General features: G+C 38.7%; 1 protein-coding gene across 1 annotated transcript; it reads right to left on the bottom strand.

The window, feature by feature from the left end:
• Nucleotides 1-555: 555 nt before the first annotated feature.
• On the bottom strand, nucleotides 556-22,213 carry PYGO1 (pygopus family PHD finger 1). The gene is made up of 3 exons (XM_006732033.3): nucleotides 22,025-22,213; nucleotides 4,581-4,666; nucleotides 556-3,547 (listed from the first exon to the last, which is right to left on the bottom strand). Exons 1-3 carry the CDS (start codon nucleotides 22,071-22,073, stop codon nucleotides 2,423-2,425), a joined length of 1,260 nt encoding a protein of 419 aa, XP_006732096.1. The 5' UTR covers nucleotides 22,074-22,213; the 3' UTR covers nucleotides 556-2,422.
• Nucleotides 22,214-23,504: the final 1,291 nt, after the last annotated feature.

The following is a 23,504-nucleotide window of genomic DNA, read 5'->3' on the forward strand; positions in this document are numbered from 1 at the left end:
AGATGGCTTAAGAAACTGCATAATCAATTTTAACCTTAAGTACAACTCAAGTACTACCATGTAAAATGTTAACTCCTGAGGACACTGGAAGGTTCTACTCAATATCTATCTAAACTATATTGTCATAAAAACCATGATCTGATGCTAGAACTGGGCTTACAGCATGCAGTGCATCATTTCTTCAAAATCAGCACTCACTAGGATTTCAGGAATAACATAACTAGGTTCTTAAACATTTAGAAAATTGTGTATTTCTAATATAAAGTAAGCAAAATGGGATCTTCAAGTATGCTACTGAACACATCAAATGTTAGAGTCAACCAAAAATACTGCATTTTAACCTGCTTCAATTGGTAAAGTTGTCACACCAAGGAGTACCTAGTATTAGAGTTCATATCACTTCATTTCCTAAAATTGTAAAGATATATAATTTACAACTATATTGAAAATATTTTGTACTCACCTCTAACTAGTCACAGGTAAATGGAGAAAACCTTCTACTACCTTGTACCATATGAAATTGCTGTTTTTGTAGGTCAAAATTAAAACACTGTATTTAAAAAAATAAGTTTTATTCAATCAAAATATGCATCATGAGCATTAATAATTTTCTTCTAGTAGGATATTAAATATTTCATTTTTATAAAATTTGTCATTTCTTCAGCTATATAAATTGTTCATATCCCTCCAATTACTGCTTCTTAATTGGAGAACATGTTTCTTAAAAAAAGCTTCAAATGATGAAAAAGATGGTAGTTCGCTGGGTAAAGGTCTGGTGATTATAATGGACATGACAAAATTTAATGTCCCAATTCAATTAACTTTGCTTTAGTGGCTTGTGACATGTGAGGTCAAGTGCTGTCATGTAAAAGTGTGGGCTCATGTTTATTAACCAAAGGATGTTTTTTTAATCAAAATTTTCACGCACAATTTTAGTTTCTTGGTGATATGCTGCCGCTGCTGTTTCACTAGGGTTTAAACAGTAGTGATTAATTCTTCTTTCGCAGATCACCACATGGACTTCAGAACTTTTTTGGTCACAATGATAATGATGGTGCAAGTGTGGGAGCTTCACCAACATCCAACCATCGTATGAACTACTATCAATTGTTATACAGTATCTTGTGGGGGGGTTGTTTTTTGTGGGTTTTGTTTTGTTTTTGGGGGGTTTTTTTGGTCACAGGTCATGATCCGCTCTAAAAACAGGTTTCCACTGAAGTTTTGAATCTTAACAGTACACCTCTGTCTCTGTTCTTGATCATCTCCCAGGAGGATGTTCTTGGGTCCGTCTTTACACTTTCCCCAGTCACAACAGAAACTCTGTCTACTTCAAGGCCTTGAAATTGTCGTTTGTAAGTTAGCTTTCACCCTGGCTCTTAATTGGTCTTTGCTCAAAATGGATTCTGATCTCCCCTGAGGCTTGTCTTTGAATCCAGATCCCCAGAAAAAGACTTTCCAAACCACCACTGAGCAGTTCTTTCACCAGCTGAGCCTCCTAAGGCCAACTTGATGTTTCCACCTATGTCATTTGCAGTTATGTCCTGGCTTGAAATCATATTAAAAGGAGTATTTGCAATTCTTCCGAGGATACTATGTTATTTCTCTGGAAAACAATAACAAAACAACTCAATAATCAAAGGAAACGGAATGAAGAGCTTAATACTATTATAATTCTAAACAGCACAACTAGAAACATACTTCACTTCAACTCTACCAACTGCAGTCATTTTTCAACTGATCTAATAATATTAGCAATTTCATGTGGTACAATCCACAAGTTAATCAACAAATACTTACTGAGCATCTACTATATACTAACATCTGTCTCATATCTGTACAAACATATCTTGAAAAGACTGACTTGAAAATAGGAACGTCACTAATTTCAAGGACCCTAGTGGGAAGAAATCTGGTAACATATCTATTATTGTTTAAAACATCCATTAAAATGTATGCTTTCTTCCATGTTATAACTACACATAGTTTTTTCTGAAAACATGTCAAATAGATCCTTGAAAAATTTTTTGAACCATTTAATGTAATATTGCCAAAGTTCAGCTCTGCAATGTACATTTTTCAATGATTCTAACTTTTAAAAGTCAAAATTTGCCTATATTTGCTATATATTATTTTGAAGCTTCAAGAGGCTTTTTTATGATTAACAACAACAACTAACATTTATTTGTATAGTACTTTCTAAAGCACCCCCATATACATTATTCTCATTTAAGATAGCAAACAAAGACAACACAAAATTTGCACTGGTAATGAAGTAGAATATTAATAAAAACTAAAAGGTAAATAATCTTTTTGTGTGTGCATTTAAAAAAATAATGTAAAACATTAAAATCCTGTGTCACTGAACCTCTGTAAGACACAGGAAAAAAAACAAACCAAAAAACCCTTTAGTTAATGCCGGTGATTAAGCATCACTGCCCACTGCAGGTGGACCAAAAGTTTCCCGAGTACGCATCAACTGGACATCCTTGTCAGCCATACAGGTATCACAGCCCCATACTGCTGATGCCTCTGCAGTCAGGAGACCATAAGCGGTTTCAGTCATTCCAGTGCAGATCCGATGAAACCACTTCTGACAAGAGGCTTCACACAAGATGGCATCCTGATCATCATTCACTTCGTTTGTACAAATTCCACAAGGATACACTGGGTCAGAAGAAGAATGGCCATGACGGCTTGGGTGGAGAGAGGATTTATTGCTTTTTTCAGTGGTGCATGTATCTGGGGCAGCTCTAGGTTGTCGTGGCTTACTCTGTGTCCCATTTGCATGGCTGTTATTTGTAGCTTCTGCGGTACTCGAACGGCTAGTCTCTTGATTTACTGCATTGTTTCGATTAACATTTTTTAACTCAATATTACTCTGATTCACTGTGTCATCCATATTTAAGTGAGGTGGATGAGCAGAGGAATTTTGATTAGTGTTTTTGGTTGCTCCTTGACTAAAGTCTTGTTTTTGGGGTGGTGCTTTTGCTTGACTGAAAGTGTTTGGGGGAGGAATAAAAGAATGATTAGATTCTAATGGAGAAGTAAAATTTGAGTTATTTCCAGGGACAAAGTTAGACGCCAAGTCAGGGTTAGACACTTGGTTAGCATTCTGTGGAGGAATCTGATTGAAGTTTTCAGCAGGATTTTGTCGAAAATGTTGATTAGGCATGTTAACATTCTGACTTAGTGCATTATTATAAGATGGATTTCCAAAGCTTGAATTATCATGTGGCCCAAAGTTAAAAGCATGAGGTCGATTAAAACCCATGCCCAAAGGATTCTGCGGAAATGGGTGTGGCTGATTCCTGAGTGAGTAAGGACCACAGTATGGGGAAGACATTCTTGGAGGAACGTGAGGTGGCATTCTGAACGTGCTATAGCCTCCAAAGCCAGGATAACCAGGGCCAAGATATGGATTTGATGAAGGCAGTGGTTTATAGGAAATAGTATTATAGTTGTCATCAAATGGATTAGCAGCCACTAGATGGTCAGAGTTTGGATTTGGTGGTGGAGCATACTCAGACAATGGAGGAAAAGAAGGCCCCTGAAATGAGAATGTAGAATAAAGTACATGTTTCGATCAAAGAAGTCATTAAAACTGTTATCTTAACACGTAACAACCTAGCTTTAATCAAATTTCTCTTGCTATGTGTTAAGAAAATCTAATTCTTCATTTGACCTTTCAATTCCAAATAGTTTTCATATTTAATTCTATTTAATGATTAAAATGTGTAGATTTCTTCCTTTAGGAAAGGAAAGAAGGTATGCTTTTCTGAGCTCAACTCATTGTTACTTCAAATTCCAAAGGTATTTAAGCTTCAAAAGAAGCTTCATTATATAACTTTCGTTTAATATGCTTAACTATAATTCTAGAATCCTTCACTTAAACCATAAAATTAAGTAACAATAAACAGGATCTAAGTTTTTTTACTAGCTTAACTTCAGGGAGTAGCTATTAAAGTATTCCCCAAGTACTATGCTCTTGGCCTCAGAATGGAAAAATAAACTTCCAGTTTTAGTCACACTGCAAGTTTAACAGATGGTGGCCAAAATGGAAAAAAGTAATCTGTATACACATCATACTTCCTCTCAGTCTTTAAAAGAAAAAGAGTGCTTCAAATTCACAGGGGATAAAAGCACAGAGGCCTGTTTTTATAACGATTATCCAAGCACAGGTTATACATAAAAGATACTTCCACCATGACCGCTTAATGATACATATGTACTACTGAATTACTATAGCAGCTGAACACTGCTTCAGGTTAAACCTGTGTCCCCAGATTTTACAATCTTTTAGCGGAAGTACAGGTATCTATGCTTTTTAAGTTAGATTTAAGGATAAGCATTTTAATTTGTCTGCCTACACTTCCTTCTTGCAATACCCACTTTAGGCCTATAGGCCAACAATAGCCACTGGTTGCAGAGTAAAAAAAAAAAAAAAAAAAAAATCACTGCAGAATTCACGATTAGGTTATGAATGAGGACAGGAAATAAACTCATGACCAAATTTAAATTTACCTCATCAGCTTGATCTTATCAGTGAACAAAAACTGTTATTAAAGAAAATGTCAATTTACCTGTGTATTTGTCTTGCGTTTTTTCTTGTCTGGGCTTCCTAGTTGTACACCTGGTCCTCCTAACCCATCCAGTCCACTATCACCACCTAAAAAAAAAAAAAAAAATTCCAGATAACATTTCCACTTGTAACTGAAATCATTTTACATCTTTCACAGCACTATCATAATTACCTGTTAATATGTGTTCTATTTTTGTTAGGTAAAAGCAATACTAAGCTTTTTTAAAAAAAATCTTTGTTCTTCAAAAAGTCTTCCCCATAATTTCAGCCAGAAACATTCATCTCTACTTCCATAGTATTTTTTATTATTCTTTCAGTGAGAAAGTCTCCATCCTACACTTGAAGCTTTAGTCATCTGGTTTCTTATCCTGGAGGCAACCACTAGTTTTTGCTCTATCTTTCAGAAGATAATCTAGATAAATTCCAGCATGGCATCTTTTGCGGGGAGTACACAAACCATGGCATGCATACTATACACAATGTTCTCTACACCTTGCTTTCTTCTTGAAAATCATTCCACATAATTACATACAGAACTGCTCTATCACCTAATAACTGAGTAGTATTTCATGGTATGATTATACCATAATTCATTAAACTAGCTCCCTCCCTATTGATGGATATTTAGGTTGTTTCCAAAATTTTGCTGTCTGCAATGAAAATCTATGTACAAGTGTCTTAAATACATGTACAAATCATTCTTAGAACTGGAATTATGGCATTAAAGGTATGTAGCCTTTAAATTCTTAAAGGTATGGTCAAAGTACAACAATGTATGTATTATTTTCTCAACAGTATACGATCAAACAAAAGCAAAAGCTTGAAAGTTTATCAGTAGAATTTTTTTCCATTACAAAAACACTTTTTATTATGGAGGATTCTGATTATTACAAGAGTAGACAGAATAAAATTTTGTATGCATATATAGATACACATTTGTAATAGATTAATAAGTTCAGTGAGTTGACAATTAGAGGAGACCTACTCACACATGTGGATTCTGAGAAAAGGGGTATTTAAACTGAGACCTACAGGATAAAAAAATAAAATAAAAATAAAATAAAATAAATAAACTGAGCTTACAGGAGGATAACAAATCTCTCATGTAAACAGCATAAGGAAGAGCCTCTAGGCAGAGAACAGCATGTGTAAAGATTCTTAAGTAGAAAGAAGCCCAATGTGTTTGAGAAATTTAAAAGACGCCAGTGTGTTAAGGGACTCTGGAGAGTGCCACTAGAAGAGGTTAAAGAGATAGGTAGGGACCAGATCATTTAGAGCAGTATGGACAGAATGTGTCCCCTCAAAATTCTTTTTTTTTTTTTTTTTAAGATTTATTTATTTATTTACTTGACAGAGAGATAGAGAGCACAAGTAGGCAGAGTGTCAGGCAGAGGGAAAGGGAGAAGCAGGCTCTCTGCTGAGCAGGGAGCCCGACGCGGGGCTTGATCCTAGGACCCTGGGATCATGACCTGAGCCGAAGGCAGCTGCTTAACCAACTGAGCCACCCAGGCGCCCCTCAAAATTCTTATTTTGAAGCCCTACCCCACAGTATGATGGTATTTGAATGTAGTGCCCTTGGGAGGTAATGAAGATTACATCAGGTCATGAGGGTCAGGCCCTTAAGATGTGATTAGTGGCCTTAGGAGAAAGAAGAGTCTGTTCTCCACCGCTCCCCTCCGAGTACAAACACAGGAAAGGCCATGTGAGGATACGGGCGAGAAGGTGGGCATCTGCAAACCAGAAAGAGAGCACTCACCAGGAAGTGAATTGGCTAGCACCTTAATCTTGGACTTCCCAGCCTCCAAACTGTGGGAAAATAAATTTCTGTTGTTGAAGCCACCCCGTCTATGATACTTTGTTCTTGCAGCCCAAGCAGACTAAGACACAACGCCTTGTAGTTTATGCTAAGGAATGTGAATTTTATCTGAAGAACAGCGGATGATCATTTAAGGGTTTTGAGCAGGAAAGTGGTATGATTTAAGTTTTAGAAGTATTATATTAGCAGTTGTGTTGAGAATTAATTGATGGTGGGACAGGGGTAGAAGCAGGGAGATCAGTCTTTTACAGTAATAGTTCAGGAAAAGAAATGGTACTTGACAATAAAGAGAAATCAGTGTGTTGGACAAAGACCCCCACCTAACAAAATGCAAAGCAGATATCTCTAAGAGCTATTTAGAGAAGCCTATATACTATGAAGGTGAAAAACTGACAAACGGTAACAAAATTCAGTAAGGATTCTGGATGTTAAATTAATATTTAAACATAAGCAGCTTTTTTATACACAAACTAAACCAGTCAAAAGATAGAGTAGAAGAAAAGTTTTCATTTATAGGAACAAAACTAAACTAAAATAGCAATAAATTTAAAAAATGCACAAGATCAGTATGAATAAAAACCTTCAAAAGTTCTATATTGAGAGACATGGAGGAATACTTCTAATAATTGGAAAGGTAGTCCCTGTTCTGGCTAGACAACTAGAACAAAATTACATTGTTTTTTACCTCACTTATTATCCCAAACAGCCTTTTTTGTGCCTTCCTCAGACACATTAGCACCAGGTATTTGAATCCCAGGCCCACGGGGCCCACCCTCAGAGTCCAGAGGCATTAATACTAGAATAAGCAGCACCTCCTTCTCAGAGATCTGAGTTTAAACTCCACAGGGCCCCTCCTGTGAATTTATATATTCTAATAATTCCAACTTCTCTCCTGTGGCGTCAGGAATGGTAGCTGCTTCCCACAGTCGATACCTCTGTGAAAACTTTAGTATCCTATTTTGTCACCAGTTTAACGTCTGTTAACAATACCTTATATTAAATTCTATTAAAAATAACTGGTATGGTTTCTATCTCCGACTAGACCCTGACTGATACATATCTCAAGTGCCACCAGCCAGAAACTGTCATTACTACTAAGTTAACGTCATTCCACACATTTAGCTTATTACCTACCTACCTACTTCCGCGAATACAGAGCAATAGTAATACCTTTACAAAGATGGGATACTATTTTTAAATAAAAACATTAAATTTTAACTTTATTATAATGCAATAAAGGAAAAAAGAAATGAATTAAACTATAGAATATGTTAAATATTTCTTTACCATAAGAGAAGTTTTTGGAAAGAATCCTCTAAGAAAAGACATCAAGGAAAACACTAAGTTTGAAAAATGTATGTCTTTTCTTTTCTTAATTTTCTTAATTTTAGATAGCATTCATGGAACTTTGAATGTTTAAGATAATATGGTATCATATCTTATTCTACTTTTTCCACCCCGTTTCCATCCATCTACTTTTTCTATCTCTGATTCAATTCTTTATTTCAGCTAAATTTTCTTTTATCACATCTTTGAATACTTTTTCTGCTCTTTGTTGAGTGCTCTATTTTGGGGGCATTAGTTATCATTATGCTAGAGAAATTTTTAGCACCATATCTATGAGTAAGCTTTTGTTGTATTAATCATCCTGTCTTTGAACTCTTGCTTTTATTTTTGTTTTGTTTTTTCATTAAGGTCTACCACTTGACGTACATGTGAAATCTTTCCTTCTGTCTTTTAGGTTATGGGTCTTCATCTTCTGCATGCTATTTCTTTTCCTTCTTTTTTTTTGTTAATTCATTAGTTTGCAATACTATGTTTGCATAGTTATGCTTTTATCATCTTGCAATTCTGTCTAGATCTTTTATTTGCTCTGATTTAACATGGGTGACTTTCTGACTCTCTTTTTTTCACATCTAAGATTACTTGGTTTAGGTAATATGCTTTATCTACTGAGATAATCATGTGATTTTTCCCCTTTAAATTATTTTAATATTCAACTCAAAACTGACATTCGTGAAGTAAAGCCAACTTACTCACTTTTATACAAATGTTATCATTTTCATGTGACTGGATATGCTATTATCTCTTTTGAACACTTGCCTATATTAGTAAGATTAACCTCTTGTGTTTCCGTGGAACATCCAGGTTTTTAATTCTGACATTTTGTTAAAGGCACGTCTACCTAGTCAGGGGGTGTGGTAACCCACTCATATGGGAGGTTTCCTGTGTTCCCTGATTCAGTTTGTATCCCTGGAGACTTTTCTGTCACAGACAGTCCTCTTTTTTTTTTTTTTTTTTAACTTTTTGTTTCATTCATTTTTTTCTTACTCAAAAGAATGAGAATATAAAGAATAGTCATTTAATTTCCTTCTCTCCAGACTTGGGGTTATTAATAAGAATTCTCAAAATTCTATAAATCACTAATAGCTTTCAAGGGCAGAGGTTGTCTTAGAACCTAAGACAGTGCATTTTGCACTGTTTCAGAATTACGTTATTGGGCTGTGCCACTTCCTTTGTTTGCCGCTGTTGCTGCACATTTTTGCTCTTTTTCAAAAATGGCTTTGGTTCATTTCACTTGGAATTTAAAAAGAGATTCTGTAGTTTTGTTCTACCATCTTAACTTAGAAGTCTATATCTGACTGTATCTATGTTCTTTAACTCAATCTTCATTAACAACCTAAGAGGTAGGTAAGTCATCCCCACTTTTTAAAGGAAGAAAAAGAAACAGAATGCAAAGGAGTCATACCACTGATAAAAAGCAGCACAGAAATCTAAAACCAGGGTTTTGTTTCTTTTTGCTTTTAAGTTTTTGAGGATATTCATAAGGTTGTATAACCATTACCACTATTTAATGCCAGAACATTATCATCACCCCATCATATACTCATTAGCAGTCATTTCCCAGTCCCCCAGGCCCTAGCAGTCATGAATCTACTTATACATATTTATGTATTCTGGATATGTTATATAAATGGAATCATACAATATGTGGCGGCTTTTTGTGTCTTGTTTCACTTACACTAGAGTAATGTTTTCAAGGTTTATTCATGTTATATTATGTATTATTTCCTTTTTATAGCCGAATAATATTCCATTGTAGAGATATACCACATTATATTATCCATTGATCAGTTGGTGAACAACTTGAGTTTTTCTACTTTTTGGCTACTAAGAATAATGCTGCTATGAGTATTTATGTACCAGTTTTTATATAAACATATGTTTTCAATTCTCTTGGGTATATACCTGGTAACAGAATCACTGGGTGATATGGTATCTCTTAAGTTTAACGTTTTGAGGAACTGCCCAACTGCTCTACATAGTGGCTGCACTATTCTACATTCCCACCTGCTAAGTCTGAGGGTTCCAGTTTCTTCACATCCTCCCCAACACTTATTTTGTTTCTTTTTAATTTAATTTTTTTAAAGATTTTTTTTAGAGAGAAAGAGAGCAGGGGTATGGGCAGAGAGAGAGGGAGAGAATCCAAAGAAGACTCCCCATTAAGTGTGGAGCCTGACACAGGGCAGAATCTCACAACTCTGAGATCATGACCTGAGTGGAAACCAAGAGTCAGACGCTCAACTGACTGACTCTCCTCTGTTTGTATTTTCAATGTAGCCTAGAATTCTAGAAAGTATAAACTGGTATCTCATTGTGGTTTTAATCAGCATATTCAAAATTACTAATGATGTTGAACACCTTTTCATATACTTATTGATCTATATATATTTTTTCTTTGACGAAATGCCTATTCCAGTCATTTGTCTATTTTTTTGTTGTTTATCTTTTTTGTTAAGTTGTAAGAATTCTTTTTTTTTTTTTTAAAGATTTTATTTATTTTTTAGAGAGCGAGTGAGAGAGAAACAGCATGAGAGGGGAGAGGGTCAGAGGGAGAAGCAGGCTCCCCGCTGAGCGGGGAGCCCGATGTGGGACTCGATCCTAGGACCCTGGGATCATGACCTGAGCCGAAGGCAGACGCTTAACCATCTGAGTCACCCAGGCGCCCAAGTTGTAAGAATTCTATATATATTCTGGATACTAGACTGTTACCAGTAATAAGATTTTCAAATATTTTCTTCTAGTCTGTGGGATGTCTTTTCACTTTGATAGTGTCCTTTGACACATGTTTTTAATTTTGATGAACTCCAATTTATCTATTTTTCTTTTGATTGTTTGGGTAAAACTAGATTTATATACTTCTAAGATACTAGTTTGCCTCCCTAAAATCTTATACACATACTGTCTTCTTCAGTGGACCACAAAAGACAAAAATGAAAACTTCTGGTTCAAACTAAAGGAACTCCTATTTTTAAATTCTTTGATGTGGTAGTAATCCCATTTCAGTAGATGGTAAGTAAAGAACTAATAGTGAGATCCAGTCCACCCCTCACAGCCATTGATTCAAAATCTGATGGTTCAGGAATGATTGAATCTATTACTAATTTATAACTACCCAGTAGCCCATATAAAATGAACTGATGATTCCATATTAACAAATCGTATTCACTTTTCCTTAACAGTATATACTGACATGCTGAGCAGAGAAATGTGTTGTTCTCAAATATGAATACCTAGAAATTTTGATGAGTGTGGTAGGGAAAAAGAATTAGCAATGATTTTAGAGGTCAAATAATAAAGTGGTTATATAAATAAACAAAGGTACCAAACAACAAAGTCCTGTATTTCCTAACATCTGTCATGGATATTTCACTATAACAAAAATATAAAAAGAAAAATGTAATTCCTAAAAATAAAAACAATTAGTAATAAATTAATCTCTAGTCTCCAATCTAGAAGATATAAATTCCCACTCATAGCATTAAGAATATAATTATAATTTTACAATTAAAATGCTGTAATTTAAAGATGGACATAAAGTACTCTTAATTAATGGTATGTACATCTCTGTTCACTTTCCAAAAATTTAATAACAATTGCTTGTATTCACTATAAGGCAAGGCTCTGACATTTGCAGCTATTTAAGTAAACATTATTTTCAAGTAATCTGTGAGTAAAACCACCTTAAATTCTTTTTAGAAACTGACTTTCATGGTATTAATTTTTTATTTAAGAGTCTAACATTTCCCTCCATAAAGCAAATCTTCAAGTTCCACTGGTGTCTATTGCTCCATTTGTTGTTCATCTAAAGAGTTAACTACATAACATCTTCAATGGTTCTGACTCTTGGCCTTACCTGGGTCCTTCCTGCTGCTACCTGTAACACTGGTGGTTCTTCTCTGTGAGGTAATCATAATGTTAGATCAGAATCACAGACATCAGGGCTAATTAGAATACAAGCTACCAAGAATTTCCATGATTCTCACTCTTTAAAAATAAAGTAAAAGGTCAGAATCCAGGGAACGGGAAAGCAGTGGTTACAGAGCTAGTTGTTTAGGTTACCCTAAGAACTTCTGGTACCAAAGCTTCTCTCCAGCTGCTCTATATACCTGCCGTTAGCTCTGCAAGGTAAACCATGACTATTCAGTCAGGAGCTGAGAGCTGTGGGGCAGAGAACCAAGAAAAAGGAAATTGTCAAAGCTCATTGTTAACACTGGCCACTGTGATACTTTTAATCTGTTAATACTTGAATTTCTTTCTTTTTTTTTCCTTGTAAGTTTTATTTATTTATTTTTTAAACCTTTTTTTTATTACGTTATGTTAGTCATCATACATTACATCATTAGTTTTTGATGTAGTGTTCCATGATTCATTGTTTGCGCATAACACCCAGTGCTCCATTCAATACGTGCCCTCTTTAATACCCATCACCAGGCTGACCCATCCCCCCACCCCCCTCCCCTCTAGAACCCTCAGTTTGTTTCTCAGAGTCCATAGTCTCTCCTGGTTGTCTCCCCCTCCGATTATCTCATCTCTGCACTCCTACCTGCCCAGTGACCTCTGAATGCACAAGGGGAACAGGTGTGGGAAAGGGTGATGACAAAAATGGAACAAGAAGCCTCGCTCATCTTTTTTTTTTTTTAAAGATTTATTTATTTATTTGAGAGAGCGAGAATGAGAGAGAGAGAGAGAGTACATGAGAGGGGGGAGGGTTAGAGGGAGAAGCAGGCTCCTCGCTGAGCAGGGAGCCCGATGCGGGACTCGATCCAGGGACTCCAGGATCATGACCGGAGCCGAAGGCAGTCGCTTAACCAACTGAGCCACCCAGGTGCCCAAAGCCTCGCTCATCTTAAGAAAGCAAAGAAATTTTCTCTCTCTAGATATTATCACCCTACATCATGCCACTCAATCTCAATTAAAAAAAATAATTCTCTTATCTCTCCTTTACCCTTTAACCCTTATCTGGAGCTGGAAGTTGAAGTATGTGTCTCTTCACAGTCTTATTGGAGAGTCTCATCTATTAAACAAGGCAATTTTTTCTCATCTAAAGAATCTACAAATTAAAGATTTTTTAATATGAAATCTATTTGTAAGTATAAAATTATTTTTTCTATCTGTAAGTACTTTTTATTTTTGTAAACTGTGGATTATTTGCTCTAGGACTTCTATGTATTTTTTTGTTCTAATTACATTATATATTATATATATTCCACCTTTTTATTTCTTCTGTTAAAGAATCTACTTCAGCCTCCAAGTCCTTAAAAAGGAAGTGAGGGCATTGTTCTGTACACTAGATAGCGGCATGCCTCTTATGTCATTTAAATTTTCATTTTTTAACTTCACTTTATTTGCAATAATGGTTTGGTTTGTGATATTGACTGTTCTCATAAATAATGTGACTGTATTATTTTAACATATTTTATAATGGGGTTCCAATCCAAGATGGGGATGTAGGAAGACCTTGAACTCAGCTCCTTCATGGACACACCAAATTACACCTATTTATTGAGCAATTCCTTTTGAAGAACAACTGAGGACTGACTGAACAGCTTCTGCACAATATAAGAGACCACATAGAAAACATATGCGCCCCTACGCTTATTGCAGCATTATTTACAATAGCCAAGATACAGAAGCAACCTAAGTGTCCACTGCTGGGTGAATGCATAAAGAAGATGGGACACACGGCCACACACACACACACACACGCACACACACACGGACACACACACACACAGCCACACACACACGGGACACACGGGGACACACACACACACACACGCGCACACACACACACACACACACCCTACACTGGAATAGCACTCAGCCATAAAAAAGAATGAGATCCTGCCATTTAGGACAGCATGTGTGGACCTAGAGGGCATTATACTAAGTAAAATAAGCCAGACAGAAAAAAGCAAATACCATGTGATTTCACTTTTATGTGGAATCTAAAAAACAAAACAAACAAGAAAAGCAGAAACAGACCCATAAATACAGAGAACAAACTGGTGGCTGGCAGAGGGGAGGGGAAGAGAGGAAGGGAAAAGTGGGCGAAGGGGAGTGGGAGATTCAGGCTTCCAGTTATGGAATGAATAAGTCAGGGGGATAAAAGGTCCAGCATAGGGAATACAGTCAACAAGAGTACTGCAATAGCACTATACGGTGACAGATGGTAGCTACACTTGTGGTGAGCCTAGTGTAACACAGAGTTGTCAAATTACTATGTTGTACACCTGAAACTAACGTTAACACTGTGTGTCAACTCTACTTCAATAAAATTTTTAATAATATTTTACATTTTGTTTCCTTCAAAAACAGCTTTGCTTCAAGAGTAGTTCAAATAAGTATGCATTCTAATTACTATGCTGATTCAATGACACAAACAGAGTCTGTGTCCCTCCCAAAATTTACTTGTTGAAATCCTAATCCCCAGTTTGATGGTACTTTGGAGGAGGGGCTGTGGGAGGTGATCAGACCGTGCCCTCATGAAAGGAATTAGTGTCCCTATAAAACAGACCTGGGAGGGCTCCTTTGGCCCTTCCACATGTTATAACACAATAAGAAGACTGCCCAGGAAGCAGGCCCTCATCAGATACAAAATCTGCTGACACCTTGAATTGGACTTCCTAGCCTCCAGAATTGTGCCAAATAAATTGCTATTGTTTATAAGCCACCCAGTCTATGGTATTCTGTTACAGCAGCCTGAACTGACTAGGGCAGTGCTTAAACAAACTGCCTGGCACACAGTGGACACTCAAATATTAGTTTTCATTTTGCTTTCCTTTAGACTAAACTATACCATAATTTCACTTCATTTCAGTTTCTATAGTATTTAACACCCTATCAAAAGATCTAGTATCAAGCACTGTCAACACATTCAGTGGACAAATATCAGTTTTTCATAATAGCACAGAAGTCTGGGATATAATGTCAGTTTATTCTATCATTTACTATGGATGTGAACATCTTAGCTAACAGCTTTGCCTTCACCTGAAACATGTACTTCTGTTAACACTGGTCTCTACCACTGAATGGCAATATTATGAATTGTCAATACAGTATTATAAGAAATGGCCTTATATGACTGAAATGAAAATGCCATTATACTCTTTTTAGAATGCAAGGCAGAAAGTGTCTGCCATGTGATGCCCAGAACCTATATCAATCTGGGCATGTAATAAATATTAAATTCTGAAAACCCTCAACATCTGTGATTTAAGGTTTCAAATATTTGTGATTCTTATACCAGCTGTTCTCCCCCAGGCTAATGATCTTTTTATTACTGAGGTGCATGAGGTTTAAAGTTGCTAACAAATGTAAAGCTTATAGGGGGGTGGGTGGATGGCATTCATGTGTGAAGCTGACTCTATATAATAATGCCTCTAATAATAAACTTATTTTATAACAAAGTCAACCAAATTTTTAAACAAAAAACTTCAGAAATAAAGGAGAACAAAACTGCAAATATTCATAAAAATCGTGTAATAAACAACTTGTACCTGTCTGTTTCAGCAAAATTGTGAAATATGAGGGGCTTCTGCTTTTATAATTTTTTTGGTTCATTGTCTTTTCCATAAAGGGAGAGAACCTTTATTTCCGTTCAGTTTGTATCCACTCCCAATCAAAACAAGAAAAAATATGCTGTCTTTTACTTATTAATTGATCAAATACCTAAAAGTGAATGTCGATCATATTACTTGTATTTTAGACTGTGTATTTTAGAATGTATATTCTATTTCTGATTTTAAAAGTAAACAGATAACTTAGAATGTACCAGGCACTGCTTTAAGTGCTTTATATATATTAACACATTTAATCCTTTAAAGAACTCTATGAGATAAATACAAGTATTATTCTCGTTTTGCATGAGGAAATTGATGTACAGAGAGGTTAAGTAACTTGCCAAAGACCACACAGATAGTAAACAGTAGAAATGGGATACGATCCCAGCAGCGAGGCTCCAGAGACAAATGCCGTATTATTTCTCAACATTGCTATTAACATGTCTATAGAGACTGGGAATAGGAAAGGAGACCTGATATCACTCTTGACCATACATTAGGGATGCCTTGAAGGTAAAGATGACTTAGACTCCTTAATTGCCTGGAATAAGACTGTTAGAAGAGAGAATTGTGTAATCTTCCCAAGAGATAACTCCTCCCCACTTCTGGGGAAAGCAAACTAGGAAGACTAAATTACCTAAGTTATTGAAACCTCTTTGTTAACACTCATCAAATTAGATTTCAGAAACATCTGTTGAGCTTATTTAAGTACACAAATAAAAATAATAATTCCTCCCTATAAGGATCCCATAATCTAGAGAAAAATTTTGTCTTTCTTTTTTTGAAACTCTTAAATTGAATGTGATAAATATCATGATAGACATGAGCACAGGATGTTGAGGGAACATAAGGATGTCCCATCTAATTCTGACTGAGGGAGGGAGTATCAGGAAACACATCCTGGGAGGTTTCAACAAAGTTGATGCCGTGAGATTGAGTATCCTACCAAAGGTAGGGAAAAAAGAGGGCAAGCCTAACAGAAGGAACAGAATGTGCAAAGAAAGGTTCAAAGGCAAGAGAAACCATGACAACATCTAGAAAGGAAATGTGATTATCTCAGACCTGGACACAGGAGAGCGTTTCATGGAATATGAAGGATGGAGAACTAAGGGGTAGGCCTGGACCAAAAAGAACCAATATAAGAAGGTTGGATTTTTATCCAAAGATAATGGGGAACCACTAAAGAATTTTACAGAAAAAAAAAGAGTAACATGACTGAATTGTGTTTTGGAGCACACTGGCCATGGAACACAGTAACTAAGACTTTCAGCCCTAGAGTTTAGTTCTAGCTTTGTCACTTACTAGCTGGGTAAACTTGAATGTTATTTAACCACGTAGTACTTGACCTCTCTGAGTATCAGTTCGTCAACTGTAAATCTAGAATGATAATAATAACAACTAACTCAAAGGGTTCTTGATAGGATTAAACAAGACATCCATTTAAAACAATTAACAAACTGCTTGGTAAGTACTCAATAGATAGTAGTTATTTATCACCAGCAGTAGCAATGTGGAAAATAGATTAAGAGGGACAAAACAGGAGGCCAGGAAACCAGTGAGAGGCCTATGATAATAATCAAAAAGATAAAGTCTGAACTAAAGTAGTGGTTATAGAAAGGCCAAGGAGATGGTGGGTTCAAAACATAGTAAGGAGACAAATATTCTAGGACTCTGGGCAAGTGTTGGGTGGGAATGGGAGATGGGTTTGGGTCACTGGATAAATGATGTTCACCAAGATAGGGAATGTGGGAGAAAGAGCACACTGGACATCTCACAGATAGATACATTTCAGTCAACAGGCTAAAAACAAAATTCATTTATCTTCCCCTCATAAATCTGCTCTTCCTTTTATATTTCTGTGACACTATTCTCTGTTGGTTCTTCTCTTCTACCTCTCAGGCTACTCCTTCACATTCTGCTCTTCAGGGTCCTCTTTTCCCTTTTGTCTTCTAAGTATTAGCGTTCCTAAAGTTGCTTTTCTCAATGCTTTTCTCTTCTCACTTTTCACTCTCACAGGTGAGCTATCTACTCCCAAGGCATCAATTAGTACTGACTTGTTTACTGATAACTTCCAGGTCTCTACTTCTGGCTCAGCCCACTTTCCTCACTTCCAAACCATGTATATCCATTGTGCACACTGAAACATCTCAGGGGGATATTCATGTAATGTGTTGAAAAACAAACTACTTTCCTGATAATCTGCCCAGCCCTTAAATGTACCAATTAAAAAATAAAACAACAAAACCCCCTAAAATCTTTCCTTTAGACTTCCACTGGCTCTTCCTCTCCACTTTATGACTACGTAAATTACGTTTCTTCTCCAACCTTAATCCAAATCCTCCATACACTCACTCTAGATGGCCTACATTTTTTAGTAAAGTCTACTTTTACTACTTTTATGGTATCTCTATGCTATTATCCCATTCTAAAACACATCCCAATCTCTCCAGTGTTTAACCAGCTAACTCTGGTTAAAAACACTTCATCTGGAATGAATTCTCAACTTCCTTCTTCATCTCTAAATTTCTGTCTTTCTTCACTCTCTTTTTTTTCCTCCAAGACTACCTCTTCATTTCATTCAAACCTTGATGCTATTTCCCTTCTCTCACCTACAGAGACCTGACTTTTGAGAAAGAAGCCTTTTCTGTCTCATCTCTAGCTTCCCACATCGAGTGCCTAGCACATGGTACTTATTTAAAAACATGTATGAATGCTTTATTAATGAATTATCCTCTCTTCTGCTGCTTTTCAGTTTCTCCCCTCTCAGTTTCTCCCCCTTACAGTTCTTCTGTAAGTCTACCAGTATGTTTATCTTTTTTCAAAGGAAATACAAAGACACTTTCTCTTAACTCTATCTTTCCAAGCTATTGGCTATGTCTTTCTACCACCAAGCTTCTTTACATCACATCTTTATCACTTCAATTTCACTACTTGAAAATGTGGTTTTCTCCCAGAAGTGCCTTCTTAAAACCACTGCTGACTTACTAGACCTTTTTCTCATCCCCCATCCTCATTGCTACTCTTTCTACATCATTTCCACAAAGGAACCCTCACTGCTTCTTAGAACACTTCTCCAGGAGGCATTCCTTGATTCCCTTAAAGATAGGTTATATGTTCCATTATTTCCTGTAGATGATCACAGCACTTCTCATGCTGTTTGTAACTACTTATTTGTCTGCATCCTAAAGATTTCTTGAAGACAGAATTATGCCTTCTTAATCAATATTTCCACTGTCTGGTGCTATGACTGCTCAATAAATATTTGCTGAATAAATGAATGGATATTGTGATCATATCAACACCTAAGAGTTCTAAGAATACTGGATAATGAGAATGTTGGTTAAAATAAGGATGACAGGTAACATTCTAAGAGAACAGACAATCAAAAATCAGCATAAACATATGAATGAGTTACTTCATGTATTCACTCATTCATTCATTTGGCATTTACTGCAGGCAAAGCAATGAGGGGAGAAATAGAAAGATAACCAAGATATTGTACCTATCTTCATGGATCCTTCTTATAATCAAGGGCTGAGGGACTGGGGATGGTAACAACTGATAGAAAATAAGAGTAAGATACTTTGCCACTAAATAGCAATTCTGAATCTAATATTAAAATATCAGGACAAGTTTAGAAGACCACAAATCAGCTTCCTCTTGTCCACTCACCTTTTCAATCTAGGTCTACCATCAGCAGTTCTCAAACCTTAGTAAGTATAAGGAACATGGGGGATCTTGTTAAAGATGTAGAGAAATCTCCCAGAAATCCTGATTCTGTGGGCCCAGAAACCTACATTTTTAAAAATATCCCAGGGAATATGATACTTATCTACACAGTATACTACTGATAAAGTCCTTCGTCATTCATGTTGTCATAATTTTGCCATGTCTGAGTTCCATCTATAATACTATTTGCTTAATAATTTCTTTAAATTGAAACTGTGTGTGTGTATATTGGCCTTATCCTAAACAAGAGGTTTGATGACTTATATTTTTTATAATACATATGAAATAAATACATAACTATTTAAATCTGTCTGTATACATGGGTGGATGGGAAACAGTTTAAGAAGCACTGCTCACAGTTTATGTTCTGCAAAGACCACATCCTGCATGCAGTCTTAGCATATAAATTACAACAAAAAGTTGCAGAGCAGTCAAGTTCAGCAGAACTGTGCTTCAGAAGAACTCATGCAGATATTCTGGTACCTTTTATAAAATAATCCAAAAATGTTTTAAAAATTGTTATAGCCTGGTGATGGGTATTAAAGAGGGCACATACTGCATGGAGCATGCAAACAATGAATCATGGAACACTACATCAAAAACTAATGATGTAATGTATGGTGATTAACACAATATAATAAAATTAAATTAAAAAATAAATAAATAAATAAAATGGAAAAAAATTGTTATAGCCACAACACAGTGACTTATTGTAAAAACTCTTCCTCATATTGACTTTTTATTTTAAAAAGTGCTTTCTTTGCCTTTTATTCTGGTACTTAACTCGCAGAATATTCTTGAGCTGACACCTGAGCCAACGACAAACAGCTAAGCCACCAAACTTAAAAGCAGTAGCTGGAACAAAATATAGATAGATCTGTGCTCTTGACCTACAATAAAATACCCATCCATTTTATTCAAAATTACATTTGATTAAGACTGATAATTGAGTTCAAAGGTATAAACTTGAGAGCCCTCTTTCTTTTTCCTTCAACCCCAAAGTAATTTATAATAATAGGCAAAATAATACGGCAAGAATATCAAAGGAGTAACTGTATCTCAGGAAAGTCTATTCCTTAAAGGGTTTGGCAACTCAAAACCACAAATAGAAAAGAAAGCCAAAATAGAAAACCTATGCTGATATTAAGCCTTAAAAACAATATTCTGCTCTAAATTATGTTTTTGCTTAAATGGCTAAGAAAATCAATCTCTACCTAAATACTCAAGTGATGTTTTTTGGGTACCACATTGTCACTGTGTTATAATCCAGTTCTCTAGGTTTAATCTCTAGTCACGTGGAACAAAAACATAGATGAATGACCGTGGTTCTTGATCTCTACATCACTTAAGTCAATTGGAAATTTACCTTACTACTTACTGATTTATAAAGCACTTTATCCTGTTTGGATGAAAGGATTATTGCAATAGCCTCCTAACTAGCTTCCGTGCCTCAGCCCTTGTTCCCTATAGTCTACTCTCCACAGAGCAGCCAAAAAAACCCTGTTAAAAATATAATTCTTGGGCCGCCTGGGTGGCTCAGTCAGTTAAGCGGCTGCCTTGGGCTCAGGTCATGATCTTGGGGTCCTGGGACTGAGCCCCTGCTCAGCAGGGAGTCTGCTTCTCCCTCTCTTTCTGCCCCTCCTCCCCTCATGCATGTGCACTCTTTCTCTGAAATCAATAAAATCCTAAATATATATACACATACATACACACACACAAACACACACACACCTCTTCTCACCCTATCTTTCTCTTCAGCTCATACTACTCTCCCTTTGCTCATTCTCTGCTGGTTACCATAACTTCTTTGCTGTTGCTTGAATACACTAGGCAAATTCCAGACCCAGGGCCTTTGCACTTGCTGTTCCTTTTGCTGAGACTGCTCTTCCCACACATATCTATATGGCTCTGGTCTATCACTTCCTTTGGTCCTGGCTCAAACATCATCTTCCACATGAGTCCTCTTACACATAATCCACACCTCTCCACCTCTGATGTATTTCTTAACCACTTTACCTGCTTTGTTTATCTCCAGAGCACTTACTATTTGATATTCTATACCTTTTGTTCATTATCTGTTTAGAGTGTGAACTCCTGCCAGGTGAAGACTCTTTCTGCTTTGTTCACTGTTGTACCCCAGTGCCAAGAACATTGCATAGCACACAGTACATGTTCAATAAATATTTGCTTAATGAACAAACAGTGTTATTTCAACTTTGGGACTTTCAGCCTTAACCCTATTTAGAGCTGAAAATAAAAACTGGAGGATATCCCCCAAATTTCCAGCCGTATTTGGCATCTGTGAACTTACATGCATTATCTTTTGTCTGGTACAGCGTTCCCTCCGATTTTTCTTAGATAGTAAGGCAGCAGGAAATTTCCTAACTAGTGTGCAAGGAAGAAGCAAACCAATCACGTATAAAATTGATTTTAGGTGATTTGATTCTTACCCACGAGGCAATAAAGAAAATGCCTTTTGAATTTATATAGTGTCTCCTCGTAAACCCGAGCAAAATAAGCTGTATATTTGTTGCCTTTGAGGTGGGAAGGGGGCTGGGAGAGACGCGAAGGCCCGGTACACCTTCCTCAAAGCGTCAACTCTTGAGCAGTCCAACTTACTTTTTGGGGGGTGGGCATCGTTCGTGGTCTCTGCCGGGGGCTGCTTCTTTCTCACCCTTCGAGGTGCCTATTGTGCTGTCTCGCGAATGAGCTAAGGTGGGAGAGGAGCGGGGTACCGAGGGATGCTGAGCGCGGCTTCAACTGCCGACTAACACAAAGTCGAGGAGGCGAGGGCTCCGCGCAGTTGTCTGGGGCGAGCGGGCGCCGGGGCCGCGCGCCTCGAACCGCAGCCTCGGCCCCGGGGCGCAGGCGGGACGCGCGGGCTGCGCGGAGTTAGGCCCGGACAGAGCCCCGTGGCCTCCCAGCGGCCGGGCACGCGGCCCCCGCGCACCCCACTCACCCCGATCCCCCCCATCCCGTGCCCTTCCCGGTTACCTCGAACTCTCTTCAGCGAAATGGGATCCTTCTCCTGTTCTGCTGACATTACAGACCGCAAAGCATGACTCCCCCCCAGGCCGCGGGAATTCGGTCTCTTTGATGCTGCGGCGGCGGCTCCTCCTCCTCGCGGGGCCGCTGCGGCTGCGAGGCGAGCCTCCGAGCCGAGGCGCGGCCGAGGGCGGCGGGGACGCGGGCCGACTTTGCAAAGTTTGGGAGGAAGACGAGGCCTCGGGGCGGCCGGGCGGCGAGCGGTGGCTGGCCGGGCTCAGCGGCGGCGGCCGGGAGCGCGGCCTGGGGGCGGCCCCCCGCCCGGGGCCGGCATGTGCGGAGGACGAGTGCGCCGCCGCCGCCGCCTCCTCCCACTCCTTCTTCTTCTTCTTCTTCTTCTTCGCCGCCGCCGCCGCCGCCGCCTCGGGAGCCGCTGACAGGGGAGGCAGGAGGCGGGCGACCGGGCCCAGGCGGCGCACTCACAGCGCCCTCTGAGGAGGAGGTCTGCGCTCTCGCCGCTCCCGAGTCGCAGACACAAAAGCCCCCAGCCTGGAGCCGCCTGCAAAACGCGCTCTGGGGCGGGCGAGGGACGTGGCGCGGCCCCGCGGCTTCCCCGCCCTGAGCTCCCCAGCCCCGCGCGGGGACGGACTTCGGGGGGCGGGGGCCGCTGCCTGGTCCCGCGGCGCCTGCCGCCGCCGCCGCCGCCGCCTCGCGCTCCGCCTCGGCCCAGCCCCCACGGCCCGCGCGCGCCTCTCGCTCCGCGCCGGGACTCGCGGGCCCGCGGCCCTCGTAGCCGGGGCAGGCAGTCGCGCGCCGAGGGGCCGCCCCGCCCAGCCCCGCGCCCGGCCTCCCCCGCCGCCCGCCAGGCCTGAGGACGCCCGGCTCTGCGGGCGGCTCTTCCTGGCCGCGCTCCTGCGAGGAAATGGCATCTGCGAACTTCGTCGGAGGCCACAGCAGGCATCTTGGCCTCGCAGCCAGGGATCTGAAAGAGGAACGTAGGATCCGAGAAAACTTTGTAAGCGGGAGCTGGAGAGTTCTCGGCCGGCTTGTGGAGATCCACGTTCCCCGACTCGGTGTCCGTGGTCTGGACACCTGTTTGTTGAATGCCCCAACTTCAAGTTTTAATGACGACTCTTCAGGAAAGAGCGATGAGGACTTTAATACAAGAGAGGAGGGTGGGTAGGAGCGGTGAGAAGACTGGACCTGATTTAGACGTTACATTTTAGGAGAAGGAACCCCAGTGTGATAGTACATTGGATTTGGTCACTGATTCACACCCATCAGTTGGGCTGTGTGACCTGAAGCAACCTAGGTAACCTCTCTGAGTTATGATCTTTAAAAGGCAGTGGAGCTGCATCTCTGAGGTCTCTTCTAGTTCTGACATTCTTTGACTTACTTTTACAAAACTGTTGTCCCTGTTTGTTGTTAGGTTTTCCAGTAATCCTACGAAAGAGAATCTGTAGGTGCAGGCTCTAATATTCAATCAGGT

This window comes from Leptonychotes weddellii, chromosome 9, assembly GCF_054177405.1.
Source record: "Leptonychotes weddellii isolate Sample4059 chromosome 9, ASM5417740v2, whole genome shotgun sequence".
Classification (NCBI taxonomy): Eukaryota; Metazoa; Chordata; class Mammalia; order Carnivora; family Phocidae; genus Leptonychotes; species Leptonychotes weddellii.